The sequence below is a fragment of the Bos indicus x Bos taurus genome, chromosome 13, assembly GCF_003369695.1.
Source record: "Bos indicus x Bos taurus breed Angus x Brahman F1 hybrid chromosome 13, Bos_hybrid_MaternalHap_v2.0, whole genome shotgun sequence".
Lineage (NCBI taxonomy): Eukaryota > Metazoa > Chordata > Mammalia > Artiodactyla > Bovidae > Bos > Bos indicus x Bos taurus.
The window spans coordinates 28,879,992-28,897,469 of NC_040088.1; the positions used below are offsets into that span (position 1 = coordinate 28,879,992).

The 17,478-nt window shown below is 44.0% G+C and overlaps 1 protein-coding gene across 2 annotated transcripts; it reads right to left on the bottom strand.

Moving 5' to 3' along the window:
* Nucleotides 1-29: 29 nt before the first annotated feature.
* Nucleotides 30-17,295, bottom strand: TCFL5 (transcription factor like 5). Of its 2 annotated transcripts, none has more exons than XM_027559099.1 (6): nt 16,623-17,295; nt 15,488-15,674; nt 15,046-15,208; nt 12,319-12,562; nt 10,326-10,467; nt 30-811 (listed from the first exon to the last, which is right to left on the bottom strand). In XM_027559099.1, the coding sequence occupies exons 1-6, from the start codon at nt 17,279-17,281 to the stop codon at nt 689-691; spliced, it is 1,518 nt and encodes a 505-aa protein (XP_027414900.1). In that variant the 5' UTR covers nt 17,282-17,295; the 3' UTR covers nt 30-688. The 2 variants fall into 2 exon arrangements, with proteins under 2 accessions (XP_027414900.1, XP_027414899.1); XM_027559098.1 differs by having other exon boundaries at nt 12,319-12,565.
* Between the last annotated feature and the right edge of the window lie 183 nt (nt 17,296-17,478).

Here is a 17,478-nt window from a genome sequence, read left to right on the forward strand (position 1 = left end):
TAACAAATAAAGCCACTCATTTGAAAAACTCAGTTCCAAACATTACAGTTTATTACACAGAACGTAATGACTCTATGAAAATGAGGGCACTGAAGCAATACTACTGTGACAATATTTCATTTATGGACAAAAGTACCTTTAAAGGAGGTCTCTGGAAAATTTCCAGCAAAAAAGTTTGAAAGAGGACTGCATTTTGCAATAAAGTTCGGTCCAGCTGGAAATCATTACAAGGGGAAGTGATAAACAAAAGAAATAAAATTCCCAAACTACTTACAGTTAAGAAAAATTTAACTCATTCTAGTTGCTAACGGGGCATATCTAAAATGTAAATAAAATAAGTAAAAAGCAATGTACCTTTTAAGACTAAAGAAATTACAAAGGATGTTAATTTTTTTAAGTTATCATGTTAAGAAAACATGATGGAATCAGACTGATAATTGAAAAATTACTTACTAATCGTCAAGATGTCTTCATCCCCAAAAGGTCTAAGAGGACATAAATGGGTAAGTATTTTGTTCTAGATAAATATTTCTACAAAATGGGCTTTCAAAGTCCACATTAGAGTCCCATGAGCTGAGACACGTCCCTCTCAAGTTAGACTGTCAGAGCGGAAGTCCAGGGTCGAGGTGATGTTTGCGTGTCACAAAGGCGTGGCTGTCTACTGCCCAGGAACCAGTGTTCACGTCCATCACTTGATCTCCACAGCTGGGCTGCTCTGTAGACTCTCCTGCGCAGGACATGTCACCAGGGAGTCTGGTCTGGTCAACTTTAGCCTTCTGCCAGTTTTACCGCAAAATACACTCTCAAATTCCTAAAATCGAGACAAGACCATCAATGTACTGTATGCACAAACATGAAAACTGCTATTTTCAAAAACACAAAAGGTTGACATTAAGAGCTAAACTACATCAAAACATATAGTTAAGGTGTCACAAATATATGTCACATCTTGTAAGGGGATAAAGATGGGGATTCAAACACTTTCCTTGGTTACCTTTACATGTATTTTTATTTCATTTTCCAAAAGATTCTCAAAATGCCAGACCATATTGTAAACCCTTCTGATGTTCAAAAAAACACCCATAGTTTTTATTTTCATTGTGGTAACACAGACATAAACTCTACCATTTTAACCATTTGGAAGTGTGCAATTCAATAGCATTAAGTATGTTCACACTCTTGTGCAAACCATCACCACTTCCATTTCCAGAACTTTCCACCACCCCACACAGACCCCGTGTACCATTACGCACCCCTCCCACCAGGGGCATTTACAGTCTCCACCCCCCTGCTGCTAAGTGCCAGACTGAGGTGACTCCCCAGTATCCTACTGGCTGTGGGTCAAGTTAATGCCACTCTACCTCTAAATGCTTTAGAAAAGGCCTCGGTTTTAATGGCTGTATCTGTCTCAAGCTCACAAAAGGAGAAGGCGAGTGCAAGCAGACAACCTGAGGCTCACAGGCCTCCAGGAAACAAAAGATACAGGCCTGTGAGATGTAGAAGGCGGGAAGTCCCACAGGCCACAGGTTGGGCCCGCTCGCCAACATGAAGCTTTGCATGTCGTGAGAACTTAACACTCTGTGACAACTTCAGCAGAGAATTCTTTTCCGTATAAAGTTTTTCATGTAATATACAATACTGAATAATCTTAATTGGTTTATTTCTCCCTGAGATGCCTCAGGAGTCTTCTGGAAAACTCAGAGTCAGTTAGAGAAGGAAACTTATTACAACCTGTTATCAATAGCAGCTCAATATTCCAGGAAAACTTTGCTGCCTTAATAGAGACGGAAAACCATATCGAGTATTGTACCACCTTACTTTTAATAGCAAACTTCATTTACTTAATTCAATTCAGTCTAATCTGAGCCCATCATGACCACATGTAAAACACTTTCCTTAAGGTTCCTTTTCCACAAACCTTCCATCACTTTCTGTATACATATTAATTTGTCCTTTATTTTTGCCCATTCAGAAACAACAAGCTCTGGGACAAAACTATTCTCCCTTTACCCCATGAACAAAGATATTTCAATTCTTTATATCTTCCTCTCACTGAGGGTGAATATCCTACTTTCTTTACATACTGAAATGCTTCCCTTATTACTTTTAGTAGCTTAATTGCATATCTATTACAATTTTAACCCTTAAAAACTTTAATCTCTAGTGAAAACCAAGAAGCAAGTAATTGAACTGTTCTTTATATCAGCATGTTTTGATTGGCAAACTTAAGAACACATTCTGTAACCTCTCAAAGCATATATTTTCCTATGATACAATTTTTCAATTTAATGTGGTACAGGACATGTGTCTAATAAGCCCAAATAACTTAAGATTTTTTTCTCTCTCAGAAGACAAAAGGTGAACTTAGACTTGTCCAGCAATCAATGTTCAGTGTTTTATCTTAATGAAAAATGACTTAGACCTTTAATGAATTTCTGTCACAGAACTTAGTTGAGCAAAACTAGTTTCAAGTTACCAAAAATTTGGAAAAACTAATACATAATTATTCCTAAAGAGTTCATCTGAAAGCTTTTATCCCATTTATCTCTATTTTATTATTTATGATAATATTATACAGACATTACCCATCCAAAGATCACATAGCTTGTATTTCAATACAAAACTTATCAGTTTATAACTATTATCCCATTCTCTATCTCTATTATAAAACCGCCCTAAGCTGTATAATCGGAGAAGGCAATGGCACCCCACTCCAGTACTTTTGCCTGGAAAATCCCATGGATGGAGGAGCCTGGTAGGCTGCAGTCCATGGGGTTGCTAAGAGTCGGACATGACTGAGCGACTTCACTTTCACTTTTCACTTTCATGCATTGGAGAAGGAAATGGCAACCCACTCCAATGTTCTTGCCTGGAGAATCCCAGGGACGGGGGAGCCTGGTGGGCTGCCGTCTATGGGATCGCAGAGTTGGACACGACTGAAGCGACTTAGCAGCAGCAGCAGCAGCAGCAAGCTGTATAACAGTAGCAAAACTTAGGTATCCATTAGCAAGCCATCTTTTCCCTAAATCTACAGAGTATTACGGCCAGGCCATATTACAAAGGAAAATCATTTTTTGTACATTTTACTGGTTTGTGACTGAAAGCAGTCCAATTCTGGAGAATGTACCACAAAAGGCTGCATTTGAGAAGTGAGCTTGCGTCCCCAGGGCTGGCACACTTACACACAAGACAAATGCAAACACAGATACACATAGAACAGGATTCCCGCACACAAAAACAAAAGGCGAATCCAAGCATTCCCTGAAGGTCCCCAAAGCTTCCTGTTTTAACAACAAACAAAATGCAAATGAAAAGACAAGAAATCGTGACCACCAGCGTCCTGGCAACTCACCCAGCAAAGGTAAAACTTCGTAACAGTTGGGATACGCTGAATTTACTTGATTTTAAAAAGGCTCTTTCTCTCTTCCCCCTTTGATTTGTACTTCTACTAATTAACCCACAACTAAAGTCACAGGCACTGTGAGTTGTGTCTGCATTTCAAGAACATGATAACAGTTGTAACTTCAGGGTTTCTCCTAGAAATATTTTGATCTCTGAGGGTCATGATACTGAGAAAATATCTAAGCCAGTTTTCTCTGATAGGCAAAAAAAACCAGTTTCAGAATTTCAACAGTTTCATCTTAACCAATTTTCTCTAGAGTTTGAATGAAGAATGTTGTGGCCATGTGGTGTTTAAAAAAAAATCACTTTTCTTTTTATAGAAGCATAGTTGAACATTTAACAGTTTTGTAAAATACACCCTAGACTACAAGATAGAACAGAGCACTGATCACTCACACTTAATTATTCATGGCCAGTGTTGTCAAATACCAAGCAAACCAACAAGTCAAGGCAAACCTGTCTCTCAAGGCTCAAGTTCCCTAGTCTCAAAAGAGGGAGTTCCTAACCAGTGGCCATCAGAAACAAAGCCACATGACAAAGCCTTACTTAGTCCAAAAGGGAAAATCCCAATGAATACTCCTCTGCAGCTGAAGTCAATGTGATAGGGAAGAATACTCTGGTGTCGCCACACATCAGTTCCATTACTTACCAAAGACGTCTCAACTCGCCAATGTGAGCACCTTGTTTTCCTTTACCAGAAGTGCCATAGGCCAAGGACGCCCGGTCGGTGGCAAGCGCCTGGTGCTGCCCCTGAGAAAAGGTGCTCAGGTGCTGGACAGGATCCATCTGGGTCACTGAAACTCACTGAACCAAATCTGGGTCCACTTGCCCATGCACAGTAAAGCCAGTTTACTGACAGCAGGGTGTGGTGAAGGAAAGTGCGGTGTTTGTTGCAGGTACCAAACAAGGAGCTCAGATCTTCTGAGCATTAGCACTGATCACTGGACAAGCCTAAGTTCACCTTCTTTCATCTTCTTTGAGAAAAAAAACTAAAGATGCTCGGGCTTATTAGACACATGTCCTGTCCCACATTAAATTGAAAAGTTGTAGGAAAACGTATGCTTTTAGAGGTTACAGAATGTGTTTGTATGTTTGCCAATCAAAACATGCTGATGTAAGTGAAGTGCAAGTCCCTCAGTCATGTCTGACTCTTTGTGATCCCCATGAACTATACTGTCCATGGAATTCTCCAGGCCAGAATTCTGGAATGGGTAGCCTTTCCCTTTTCCAGGGGATTTTCCCAACCCAGGGATCAAACCCAGGTCTCCTGCATTGCAGGCAGATTCTTTACCAGCTGAGCCACGAGGGAAGCCCAGGAATCCTGAAGTGGGTAGCCTATCCCTTCTCCAGAGGATCTTCCCAACCCAGGAATTGAACTGGGGTCTCCTGCGTTGCAGGCAGATTCTGTACCAACTGAGCCATCAGGGAAGCCCATGGTGATGTAAAGAACGGTTCAATTATTTGCTTCTTGGTTTTCACTAGAGATTAAAGTTCTTAAGGGTTAAAATTGTAATACATATGTAATTAAGCTTCTAAAAGTAGTAAAGCAAGGATTTCAATGTGTAAAGCAAGTAGGATATACACTCTCAGTGAGAGAAGATATAAAAAATGGAAATATCTTTGTTCAGGGGGTAAAGGGCAAATTGTTTTGTCCCAGGGCTTCTGGTCTCTGGGTGGGAAAAAATAAAGGACAAACTAACACGGATACAGAAAGTGATGGAAGGTTTGTGGAAAAAGAATCTTAAGAGTTTTGCATGTGGTCAAGATGGCCTCAGATTAGACTGAAATGAATTAAGTAAATGAAGTTTGCTATTAAAAGTAAGCTGGTGCAAGACTCAATGTGGTTTTCCCTCTCTGTTAAGGGAGCAAAGTTTTCCTGGAATATTGAGCTGCTTTTGATAACCACTGCTTTTGATAACAGCTACTAAAACTAGCTGACTCTGAGTTTTCCAGAAGACTCCTGAGGCATCTCAGGGAGGAAATATTAAACTAATTGACATTATTTAGTATGTTAAATTACATGAGAAACATTATATGGAAAAAATTCTCTGATGTTGTCACAGAGTATAACTAATCATGACATGTAATACTGCACATGGGTGAGCAGACCCAAGTTTGGTTTAACAATATTTGATGACCCAGATGGGATTTCCATTGCATCTGGGTGCCAAAATCTGTTACTGAACAGAATTTGGGTTCCCTCGCCTGCACACAGTAAAGCCAATCTACTGACACCGGGTTGTGGTGAACGAAAGTGCAGCATTTATTGCAGGCGCCAAAACAAGTTCGGGTCATTCGAGCATAAGCCACCCAGACTCCTTGTTTGGCACCTGCAATAAATGTTGCCCCTTTCTTTCACCGCAACCCGGTGTCAGTAGATTGGCTTCACTGTGTGCAGGCGAGCAGACCCAAATTTCATTCAGTGACTTTCAACCTCATCAATTAAAAAACAATAAGGAAAATAGGAAAGGGAGCCACTGCATATTAAAAGATATTTAAGAGCTATGAACCAAACACAGTGTTTGGATACTGACTCAAATAAGTCAACTGTAAAACGACAGTTGTGAGCCAGAAAAATCTGGACAGGGATTGAGATTAAGGAAGAGGATGATGATGCGGTTGTGCTTGTAACCAGCACTTTCCTTTTTTAGAGACACATTTGCAAATGAAGAGATGTGACACCTGGAAACACTTTAAAATAATTTGGTGAGGGTGGGAGGATGGGGATGAATCGGTAAAATGAAGTTATGCCTGAGGCTGAGCTATGGGACACAGGCATTCATTATTCCAGTCTCTCCATTTTTGTGCGTGTATCCATTTCCGTTTTTTTGTTTTTTAAAGAACAGCATTCTTACACAATTAAGTCTAGGTTTATCTATTTTTATTGTGGTAAAATATATATAACATAAAACTTGCCATTTTTACCATTCATAAGTGTAAAATCCAGTGGCTTAAGTACACTCACAAAGTTGTGTAATCATCATCATTATTTCCAGAACTTTCTCATCTTTCCAAACTGAAACTCTGTCCCCATTAAATACTAACTCGCCATCCACCTCCCCCAGCCTCTGGCACCATTCTACTTTTTGACTGTATGAACCGGATGACTTCATATAAGTGGAATCATACAGTATTTGTATTTTTGTGTCTGTCTGTTCTCATTCAGCATCCTATTTCTGAGGTCCATTCATGTTGTGAGGCATGTGTCAGAACTTCATTCCTTTTTGTGGCTGAATAGTATTCTATTGGCTGTAGAAACATTCTGCTTATCCATTCTCCTGTTGATTGGATTATCTCCACCACTTGGATTGTTTCCATCTTCTGGTGACCGTGAATAACGTGGCTATGAACACTGGTATACAAGTACCTGTTCAAGTCCCTGGTTTTCTACTCTCATGGGTATTTACAATACCCAGAAGTGGTATTGCTGGATTATACAGTAATTCTACATTTAACTTTTTGAAGAACCACTAGCTGTACCATTTTACATTCTCACCAGCAATCCCAAAGTTTTCTATTTCTCCACATCCTCACAAACACTTGTTATTTTGTTTTGTAATAGCCACACCTAATGGGTGGCAAAGACCCAGATGCTGGGAAAGATTGAAGGCAGGAAGAAAAGGGGACAACAGAGGACAAGATGGTTGGATGACATCACTGACTCAATGGACATGAGTTTGAGCAAGCTCTGGGAGATACTGAAGGACAGGGAAGCCTGGTGTGCTGCAGTCAATGGGGTTGCAAAGAGTTGGACACGACTGAGCGACTGAACACCACCACCACCACTTAATGGGTGTGAACTAGTATCTCATATCCTTAAAGTGCTTTTGATCTGCATCTCCCTGATCATTAGTGATGTTGAGCATCTTTTCATGTATTTATTGGCCATTTGCTCATCTTCCTTGGAGAAATGTCTATTCAAGTCCTTTGCCCGTTTTTGAATCGTGTCATCTTTTTGCTGCTGGACTATAGTAGATTTAAACTTATTTTATGACCACGAAGGGAAGTGTAAGCACTGTGTCTGCTGCCACTGCTCTACCTCCCAAGTCATCTGGAGCTGCTGGAGTGCTCCGCCTGACCAAGTGGTGACCGAGACGGCCAGCCCGCCCAAGGCCTTCTGCCATTTGCAACAACCACCTACGCTCAGAGGCTGTATCTGTACATAAATATACTCTAATTTTCTTCCCAATATTTAAAATATTTTCAGTGGATCTTAATATAAAATGAACCATGCTTTGATCATTTTCTGTATTCTGACACCCCAAGCCGAAATATAAAATATTTATATTTTATAAATATATTTTATAAAATATAAAATATTTATTTGAGAAGGTAGAGTTTACCTTTGAGAATAACTAAACAGAAGTCATCATTTCTCAGATGAAAGAAAGTTCTTCAAGAGATTTTCTAAACAACCTTCACACAATGAGCAGACTACCTCTGGGTAGCCATCTTTATTCTCAATAGTTCTGCCAGAAGTAGAGTTCAGGTGTAGCTCAATCCAGACTCTCACACAGTCCCTGGGACTTGACTCATGGGAACTTGGAGGGACAGTGAGAGAGGGAGACAAGTGGATGTCTCCTGCCCTCGAGTGCACCAAAGGTAAACTATCACTCTGCCTGGTTCAATTAGCATCTATTTCAACAAAACCTCATTGAAATAATTGAGTTCTAAGGGATTTTTACAACTCATCAGACACCTTGAAATGATATCTGGTCAAACTTGATATTCACATTACATTTGTAAGTAGGAGAATGCCAATGATAAAATCTGTATTTTTAGTAGGAAAAAGAAAGATTGTTACAGTTACATGTCAAGAAATTATATCAGGAAGTCAGGAAGAGGAAGAAAACTGGTGTCATCCACAGACAGAGAGGAGAGAATCAAAGGCAAAAGGTTAATGAAATCAAGAGGGGTGAGAAGCCTCAGGGCCCAGGGGGGAGGGGGTGCCCTAACACTCAGCTGCACGAGAGCCCCAAGGAGACAGGACCGGCGAATCACAGTGGGAAGTGCCACACGGGCTCTCGGAACAACAGGTGTGACAGACAAAGAGAGGACAAGAAAGGCCTGAACCGTATTTCATAACCTTGACCTAATAAACGTACAGAATTCACCAGAGAATGCATGTCCTTTCCAAATAAACACAGAATTTTTAAAAATTTGACTACATAAGCGGTCACAGTGGAAGTCTCAGCAAGCTGTTAAAAACTGCCATCTTTACAGATCAGAATGTGAGAAACAGGATAGATAAAATAGACAAAATACTATTCTTAAAAAGCAGAGTCTTGGACTTCCCTGGTGATCCAGAAAGGGCAGTGGGATGAGATGTATACTGAAATAATCTTGGCAAATTACTTAAGACTTTTATGTATTTTACCTTTAAGAACAAAAATGTTCATGTAAGTGGGAGGGGGGACGTCACTAACGAAACAGTAACGACACAAAGGTTTAGGATTTTCCAGTCTAATTCTCCCCAAAATTGCTGATATTACTTCAGCCTGTTTTTTGATGGGTCCTGTAATCCGACACAGAAACAATTTACAAACTCAATGTAATTAAATTTCAGAAATATTCAGGAAACCTAATACACACAAAAATTAATATGTTTTAAACTATTTAATCTTTGAATATAGAGACAGTTAAGTTCTTTTGGTTGTTGTAAACACCATCATCATATTTGAATCAATCATATGAATAATAATTCACCATTTACAAGGTACACAGAGCCAACCATTAAATTCATTTTTTTAAACATAGAAGCTTTATTTTATTACAATAAACCAAGTATATTGCTAAAAAATGTTAAAAAAATAACCAGAATAACCACATTATAAATAACCATAAATGATCCAATTAGCACAAATCTAACATAGGTATGGCTTTAAAAGGCAATTAAAAATATACAATGAAAATAAGGAACTTGACGAAATTACAAAACTCACAAGATGGAAATGCACATGGGCAGAGGAGAGGAAATGGAGAAGAGAAACTCTCAGCACTCAGCCTGACAGGCTGGCTGTGGGAGAGGCATGCTCAGGCCCCCAGGATCTAGACATAGGAGGCTCTTTCTAAAATGGTTCTGAAATGGTTCCCTGTTTATTACACCAATGTCAGCTCAGTTCTCTTATTAGACTTATGCTTTGTCAACAGCAGCATGACAGCTGGGACCAGGAGCAAAACCAGGGCGCTGTCCACTAACCACGTGCCCCCACCTCAAGGTCTGAGGCAGGCACCTGGACCCAAGGTTCCCCGAGGCAGAGCACAGGAGCCACTGCCGGGCACATTCTCTCATCTGAAACCCCAAGGAAGGGGTGGGTCGGACCCTCGCTAACATCCAGCATCAGGTCCCACCAGGAGCCCAGCTGGCTCGCAGGGTATCAATGGCTCCTCAGCCCCAAAAGACAGGGTCAAGGTTGAGGCGCTCACTGTACCAAGAAACTGAGATGCTTGCCGCAGGTCCCCGCATAGTCCTCCATCACCCGGGCCGAAGGGTCTCTCTGCTCTGTCTTCTCAACACGTTTGATAACCAGACTGTTTGATTATTTTTGACAATGAATTGCCTCTTTTTGTTTCTATTTGTGCTTTATCCCTTTCACAACAATTTCTGAGGGCAAAAATTCACACCCTACAGGCCTGTCTCTGAAACCCCACTGAGCCCCCATACAGAGCAGGTGTCTCCTTGCTAGCTGACAACTGACAATGCAGGCTCATGCTCTGCGGTTGGTGGACAAACCCAGCTGTGCTTCGTACTTTGATAATAGATAATTCCATCATTAACAAGCAGGGTGTTACTCACACTGGACTCAGTATCTGATATTAAAGTCCAGGAAACAAAGGACAGTTTGGGACATCTTCAAGGAAAAGGATAAATAGCAATACTGACCCATTTATAGGACTGAAAGTCTCCTGGCCTAGATACTAACCTTTTTAAGAGAATCTCCATGCCTCTCCTGAATATATTTCAGGAATGCTGTGGTCCACTGCAGAGTCGTGGCCTTATCTGTCTCAGCGTTGCAAAACGGGACTAAAAGGTTCAACTCGTCACAGCAAATGCGGATTCTGCGCCTATGGTCAAAACCCAAATTAATCACATCAAAAAGCTGATGCAGAACAAGGGAATAAAGTGAATGCCTATGTTCCTCAAGGAATTAGCTAAGAGCAGCTCCTCCCTCACCAGGATCCCCTCTGCAGCACCAGGCCCCCTTGAGGGCCAACTCAGCCTTGTCGCACTCCCTGGAGAGTCTCCCCTCTTTACTTCTCCTGGGGTACATGCAAGGGCCAGCTCCAAGCCTCTAGAGCAAGGATGGACCCAAAGCCCCAAAACCAGAAGCAAAACTGTGTATGTGCTTCTTCTGGGCAGAATGTTCTTTCACTCAACAGGCCTTTACCTGCCCGCTAGGTGCCAAGGAGCTCACACAAGCTAGGACTCAGAGCACTCATCCTTCAAGGGGTCCCAGTTCATTTAGAACACAGACTACCAGCCTGTTAATGTTCCCAAACCTGGTCTTTTTAGAGATGATTTACATAACTGGAGGCTTACTCTTAGACTATTTTTAACTTTCACGAATTACACTCAGTGCTGCACGAGCTGATGTGGAACACTTGATACAATATGGCCCTTGTTGCTCATCTTCCCATGTGTACACTCAGAATTTAAGAGAAACTTTGTAAGGTAGCAACAGTGGGAATTCACTAGATGCTCTGTAACCACAGGCACCAGGCCCAACGTCTCAGCTTGTTTGATGCTGGCGTCCCACTTCAAACACCTATTTCATACACAAGGAACTTATAAGGAGACGAGAGGAACAAGAAGGTTGTTAAACTAGGAAATGGCAGAGGAAGAATTCAAACCTTCACTGTCAACAGGTAGTAGTAAGTAAAAGGCTTTTTGTCAGATGGTAGGTACTCAGTAAATGTTTATTAAATACATGTCAGAGTGGGAACAATGCCCATTATAATTCACAGTGAGTTCAGTTATGTGTGGACACATATTTAGGTGTCTAGCTGCCTAGCTTTAATATTTCCCTTTAAAAAGAAATAAATTGCCTTAGTCCAACACTATAGGTTCAGAGACGAATATATGTCTTGCTCAGTGCTCTAGTTCTTGAGCCTAAAACAGAAACTAGTACAGTACTCAACAAATGACTAACTAACTATATGTGAGGGAATCATCATGTAAAAACCCAGCTGCAATGGAAAATATAACCACCTTTGGATCTATGCAAAACAGCACAAATAAAATCAACAGATAAAACAACTCACATAAGCTGTAACCTCCTCCTTCTCCAACATTATTAGAAGAACCCAACAAAACTGAGTGACTCAGTGACCAGTGACCCTGGCCTGCACCTTGAAACTCAGATTTGGGGGATCCCACCACCACCAGTCACCACCCTGTGACTAAGCCGTGGTGCAAACAACACGGCTTATGCCAAATACCAGCTTTCCTTCCGGGGTCTGGGATCTGGCTGCAGCCGATAAGGAAGGCCCCCACGGTCAGCCCCCTACTAGTAGGATCCCAGGGCGCCAAGTCTCTCAACCGCTCTCCTGGCTGGGGACACACTCCCATGGCTTGGGGCTGACAGGCATCCCGAGTGGCTCCACTGGGAGGGGTTCCTGGGAGCTGGTGCCTGGTCCCCTGGCTCTCCCCACACGCCTCTGCTGGCTCTGCTGGGTTCTTTGTCCAAAATAGACCAGAGCCACGAGTGTTCCCAGTGATTCATCAAGTCTGGGGGTCGTTGTGAGTACTCCCACCTCACAAAACACAGTGGCCGCTGACTCCTGCCGGCTTTCTCTCCCTTTGAATATAGAAATGGCGACACCATCATTTTCTACAAAAGGCTGCCTGCCACCAGCACTGCCCACCACCTGCTTGGCGTCTGAGACAACCCTATGCTGCCGATGTTCAGGCCTTACCTTCGGTCTCTTTCCATGCGGTTGTGCCTCTCCCTGCGTTGGGACCGGCCCCCCTGCGGCCCGCTCTGGGTCTGCTCTCCAAGGGTGGCCTGGGATGACTCTGCTGACTGCCAAGCTCCCTGTGCCGCTGTGGAGCCTTCGCCCACGTTCTGAATCTCTCCAAGGGCTCTTCGTTCTACGTTTGTGTCCAACTGACGTATCCTACTCCGATTCCTCTTACTTATGGCTTGTTTACATAGCGCTTCTTCTTTGCAAAAGAAGGAAAAAGTGGTATTTTAATTTTTCAGTTCTTCTTAACTTACCCTCGTAAATGCTGAATATATTTTTCAGTATTTTCAATCCAAGATGTAAACATGAATGGGTAAGGTGCACACAGAACTGAACAGGAAGCCTCAGTATTCCACAGGGGCAGCTGGCACAGAGCTCCAGGTTTCAAACTATAAAACTGAACATAAACCAAATTAAAATACACTGAGTATTATGTGATCAATAGAGTCTGTCAAAGGTCTCTCCTTTAAATCAAGAGGCATTTTAACTGGGATCTCTGAATAGAGAAACCAAGAAGCTATTTGATTTTCCTGATATTCAGGATGGAATCTGGGATTTTTTTTAAACCCAGAAGTATTTTCTCCAATTCTTGATATGCAATTATTCTAAAATGACAACTGATACTATAACTGCAATGTTCAGAAAAGGACAAAACCTAAGTGGTTTAGGGTTAAACATGCCCTCACCTTACAAATGAGATTCCTTCCCTCTACAAAACCAGTAATCACATCATAGCTGTGACGTGTGCTACAGAAACATGTCAAGTTCCCATCAAACAGGGGTCTAGCTAATACAAGTGGTGATGAGCATTCCCAAGGTGCCATACAAAGCCAAATCTTCTACAGTGACATAATTGCTGAACACAAATTTCAGAATGGGGATAACTTTTAAAAAGACATAGAGGGGAATTCACAAGTATCAGTGATGTTTTGTTTCTTAAGCTGAATAGTCAGTACAGGAACTATTTTAATATTAACCTTTGTACCTTACAAATGTTAACGTATACTTTCGCATACAACGTCACAGTGACCAGGAAAAATTAATCACTGATGTGGGAGAAAGCAGGAGCACTCCATCACTATCCTTTCTCCATCAGCTCTCAGAAAGCACACTGTGTGAGCTGTGTTATTGTTGGACAACATGAAAAAGAATGCTTCCCAGGAAAAATGGATTGAGAGTTAACGTCAGAGGTAAGCAAAGTTTGTCTTCAGCAGTTTCTTTATGTCTAAAATGTTCTGAATCACCTTATGGCCTCTTGTTCCCAACTCAATCCTTTGCCCATCTGCAGACTGTCCCCACCAGGGCTTCCCAGGTGGTGCTACTGGTAAAGTATCCGCCTGCAATGCAGGAGACGTGGGTTCGATCCCTGGGTCAGGAAGATCCCCTAGAGAAGGAAATGGCAACCTGCTCCAGTATTCTTGTCTGGGAAATCCCATGGACAGAGGAGCCTGATGGACTACAGTCCATGGAGTGGCAAAGAGTCAGACACGACTGAGCGACTAAACCACCACCACTCAGTTCAGTTCAGGTCAGTCACTCAGTCGTGTCCGACTCTTTGTGACCCCCATGAATCGCAACACGCCAGGCCTCCCTGTCCATCACCAACTCCCGGAGTTCACTCAAACTCACATCCATCAAGTTGGTGATGCCATCCAGCCATCTCATCCTCTGTCGTCCCCTTCTCCTCCTGCCCCCAATCCCTCCCAGCATCAGAGTCTTTTCCAATGAGTCAACTCTTCACATGAGGTGGCCAAAGTATTGGAGTTTCAGCTTTAGCATCATTCCTTCCAAAGAACACCCAGGACTGATCTCCTTTAGAATGGACTGGTTGGATCTCCTTGCAGTCCAAGGGACTCTCAAGAGTCTTCTCCAACACCACAGTTCAAAAGCATCAATTCTTCGGCAATCAGCTTTCTTCACAGTCCAACTCTCACATCCATACATGACCACAGGAAAAACCATAGCCTTGACTAGATGGACCTTTGTTGGGAAAGCAATGTCTCTGCTTTTGAATATGCTATCTAGGTTGGTCATACTTTCCTTCCAAAGAGTAAGTGTCTTTTAATTTCATGGCTGCAGTCAACATCTGCAGTGATTTTGGAGCCCCAAAATATAAAGTCTGACACTGTTTCCACTGTTTCCCCATCTATTTCCCATGAAGTGATGGGACCAGATGCCATGATCTTAATTTTCTGAATGTTGAGCTTTAAGCCAACTTTTTCACTCTCCTCTTTCACTTTCATCAAGAAGCTTTTTAGTTCCTCTTCCCCTAAAATCTCTGAACGGATTTCAGACTCATGCCTCATTCATGAAGTATGAAATTAAAAAAAAAAAAAACTTTACATCTGTCAGCAACTTGAAGGTAACGAAAAATGTATCTAAGTCTATCATTTTTCTGTTTAAAGAGGTTACTGTTAAGAAAAACCAGCCTCTAAACTGAATATTTCCAGGCCAAGTATAAACTCGATGTTCAAAATTGGTATGAATGTTCAAAGTGAGGTGACTAAAGCAGAGGGAGGAAAGGGTTCCTAAAATGCAAGCAGACTTCCAAGATTATTTCATATGTTTATAAACCACCTCCCCCTTCTCCCACCCATGGCCAATTAAACCCACCCAACATCAAGGGCAAAGCTCAGGCAGGAAGAGAAAGCATCTGCCAGCTTCTGCCGTATCACTTACCTCCTACTTTAATCCAAACCTGCTCAGGCAAAGCTTTGTTTCTACTACCCAAAGTCTGCTTAGTGGATTCAATTTCTTGCTGATAACAGAAAGAAAATGCTCTTGGCAATCCAATATCCTGATGCTTGGCAGTTTCAAGTATAGAACATGAGTTACTAGAACTCTAGAGAAAATGAAGCAATAAGAACTTTATCAACATGTGACAATCTTCTCTCTACGTACAAATAAAATGCACTTTAACAGAAATAACACCAAAACTATTCATATGAACTTGAAGAACTTTTATGAGCACTTTTAAGTATCCCCGAACCACATAAATACTCTCGATTTCAAAATGTTATTGCGCTTAATGAAAGGGAAAAAAAAATCCTTGGGACCTAACTAAAATACAACTTATCCTTTTAATACAAAAGAGCAAAGCTTTACAAATTATTTTCCCTACCTGTGTTTGTGAAATATTAGAATTTCCACTAGTAGCGCAAGCATTTGTAGTAAACAGAGGGTATGTAAATTGCAAAGCAGTAGTTGCAGCAGTAGTTTTATTTTTCACTAATGTTGTACATTTGTTTTGTTGTTGATGAAGAGGAACATTCATTAGTTCGGATGGATGGCGAATAAGAGTAACCAAACTGCCAAGACAAAAGAAACCCAGAAACACGTGAAGTGTGTGTGGCGGGTAAGTTTCCTCAAACACCACAATCACTTAGTATCACACTTCCGTGGTTAACATTAGATTTTCTAGATAACAGATTCTAACTCGAATCTGTTACCATGAAAGGCCCCTCATCATGGAAATCTCTATAAAACAATTATCCACTAGTGTTGTAGGGGACAAGTTCAAACTATCTTCCTCACAATGCAAGGTGAAGCTGTGTGTTATCTTTCAGTTACAACTCCCTTCCCATCCCACTTCTGACACCAATCTCTGGTGGTTTGTTTTGTTTTGTTTTTTTTTGCCATCCTCCAAAATCTGACGACTATGGGCAAAATGGGGGGAAAACTACAGTGTGGGGACAGTCAGAAAACTGAGGAGACACCCCAGCAGACAGGTTACTCCCCTCCAGGAGGCGCTGGGAGAGTGCCTGTGAGCTGGCAGTCTGGCTGCAGGATGAAGCTGCTTTTCACTCGAAGCCTCACAACATGACCTCTCTCTTTCCAGGGCTGTATCTGCACAGCGTGAGGTCAGCCTAAGCCTGAGTCAATGCAAGGGGAAGCGGAGGCGTCTCCTGACATTTAGGTAGGCGATCTGGGGAAAAGCCTTGATCCTCAGGAGCATCTGTGCACTTAACTCATCTCTCTTCCACGTGCAGACGCAGACAGAGTGCACACCATAAAGGAAATGCTATGGGGTGTGTACGCAAGACCTGCTCACTCTGCCTGCACAGAGCACACAACGTCTCAGGTCGGCCCCAGGCCCTCTTGAGGCCTGCTCCCTGTTATGATGCAAGCTGCACGGAGGCTGCTAGCCTCTGCACATGACCCTGGTCTACACCCAGACCGAGGCTGGTGCTTCTCTGCACCGGGCCCTGGTCTACACCCGCACCCGGCCGGGCCCGGTCGCCGGGGGATGCACCCACTTGTTGAGAGCCACGCCGGGCTCCGGGGGCTCCGCGCCGCGCGGGGCGGGCGGGGTCTCGGCAGGGATGCTGTTGAAGCGATCCTCCAGGCGGACGCGCACCGCCGACTTGGCCCGCGCCTCCGGCGCGCCCTCCGCGTTCTCCTTGCCGGCGCCGTCGGGCGCCTTGGGCCGGGGTGCGCCCGGGCCCGGGCCGTCGGCGCCCGGCGTCTTCTCAGCGGCGGGAGCCGCGCCCGCTTCGCTCAGCAGCATCATGCGCAGCTCCTGGAAGTCGATGTGGCCCAGGCACTGGTTGGCGCCTGCGAAGCCGCCGTCGGCCAGCGTGGGCGGACACAGCACTGGGTACACGGGCGGCGCGCCCCCGGCCGCCGCGGCTGCCGCGCCCCCGGCCGCCGCGAAGCTTCCCGCCGCCGCGCCGGGCGCCGCCGCCGCCAAGAAGGCCGAGTTGAGGCGCGTCTCGAGCTCGCCGTCGGCCGCCGCCGCCTCCATGTGCGAGTAGAGGATGTGCTGCAGTTGCGTGTACTCGATCTCCGTCATCTCCACCAGGCTCAGGTCGGTGGTCGTGAAGCTCAGCCCCGCCTCGCCCAGCGTCGCGTCCGCGCCCTCGGGGCCCGCCGGCCCGCCCGCCTGCGGCGGCTCCCGCGGCCCGGGGCCCGACATGCCGGCGCCAACGGCGTGGGGCGCGCGGGCGGGCCGGCGGGGCCAGGCCGGGCGGGCGGGGGCGCGGAAACCGCCAGCCGCAGCGCGCCTGCGCCGCCTGCCCGCAACGGCAGCCCCTCCCGGGTGCGGCCCCGCCCCAGCCCCGCGGCCCCGCCCCGCGGCCCGGCCGGGCCAACCGCCCGCCCCGCCCCGCCCCC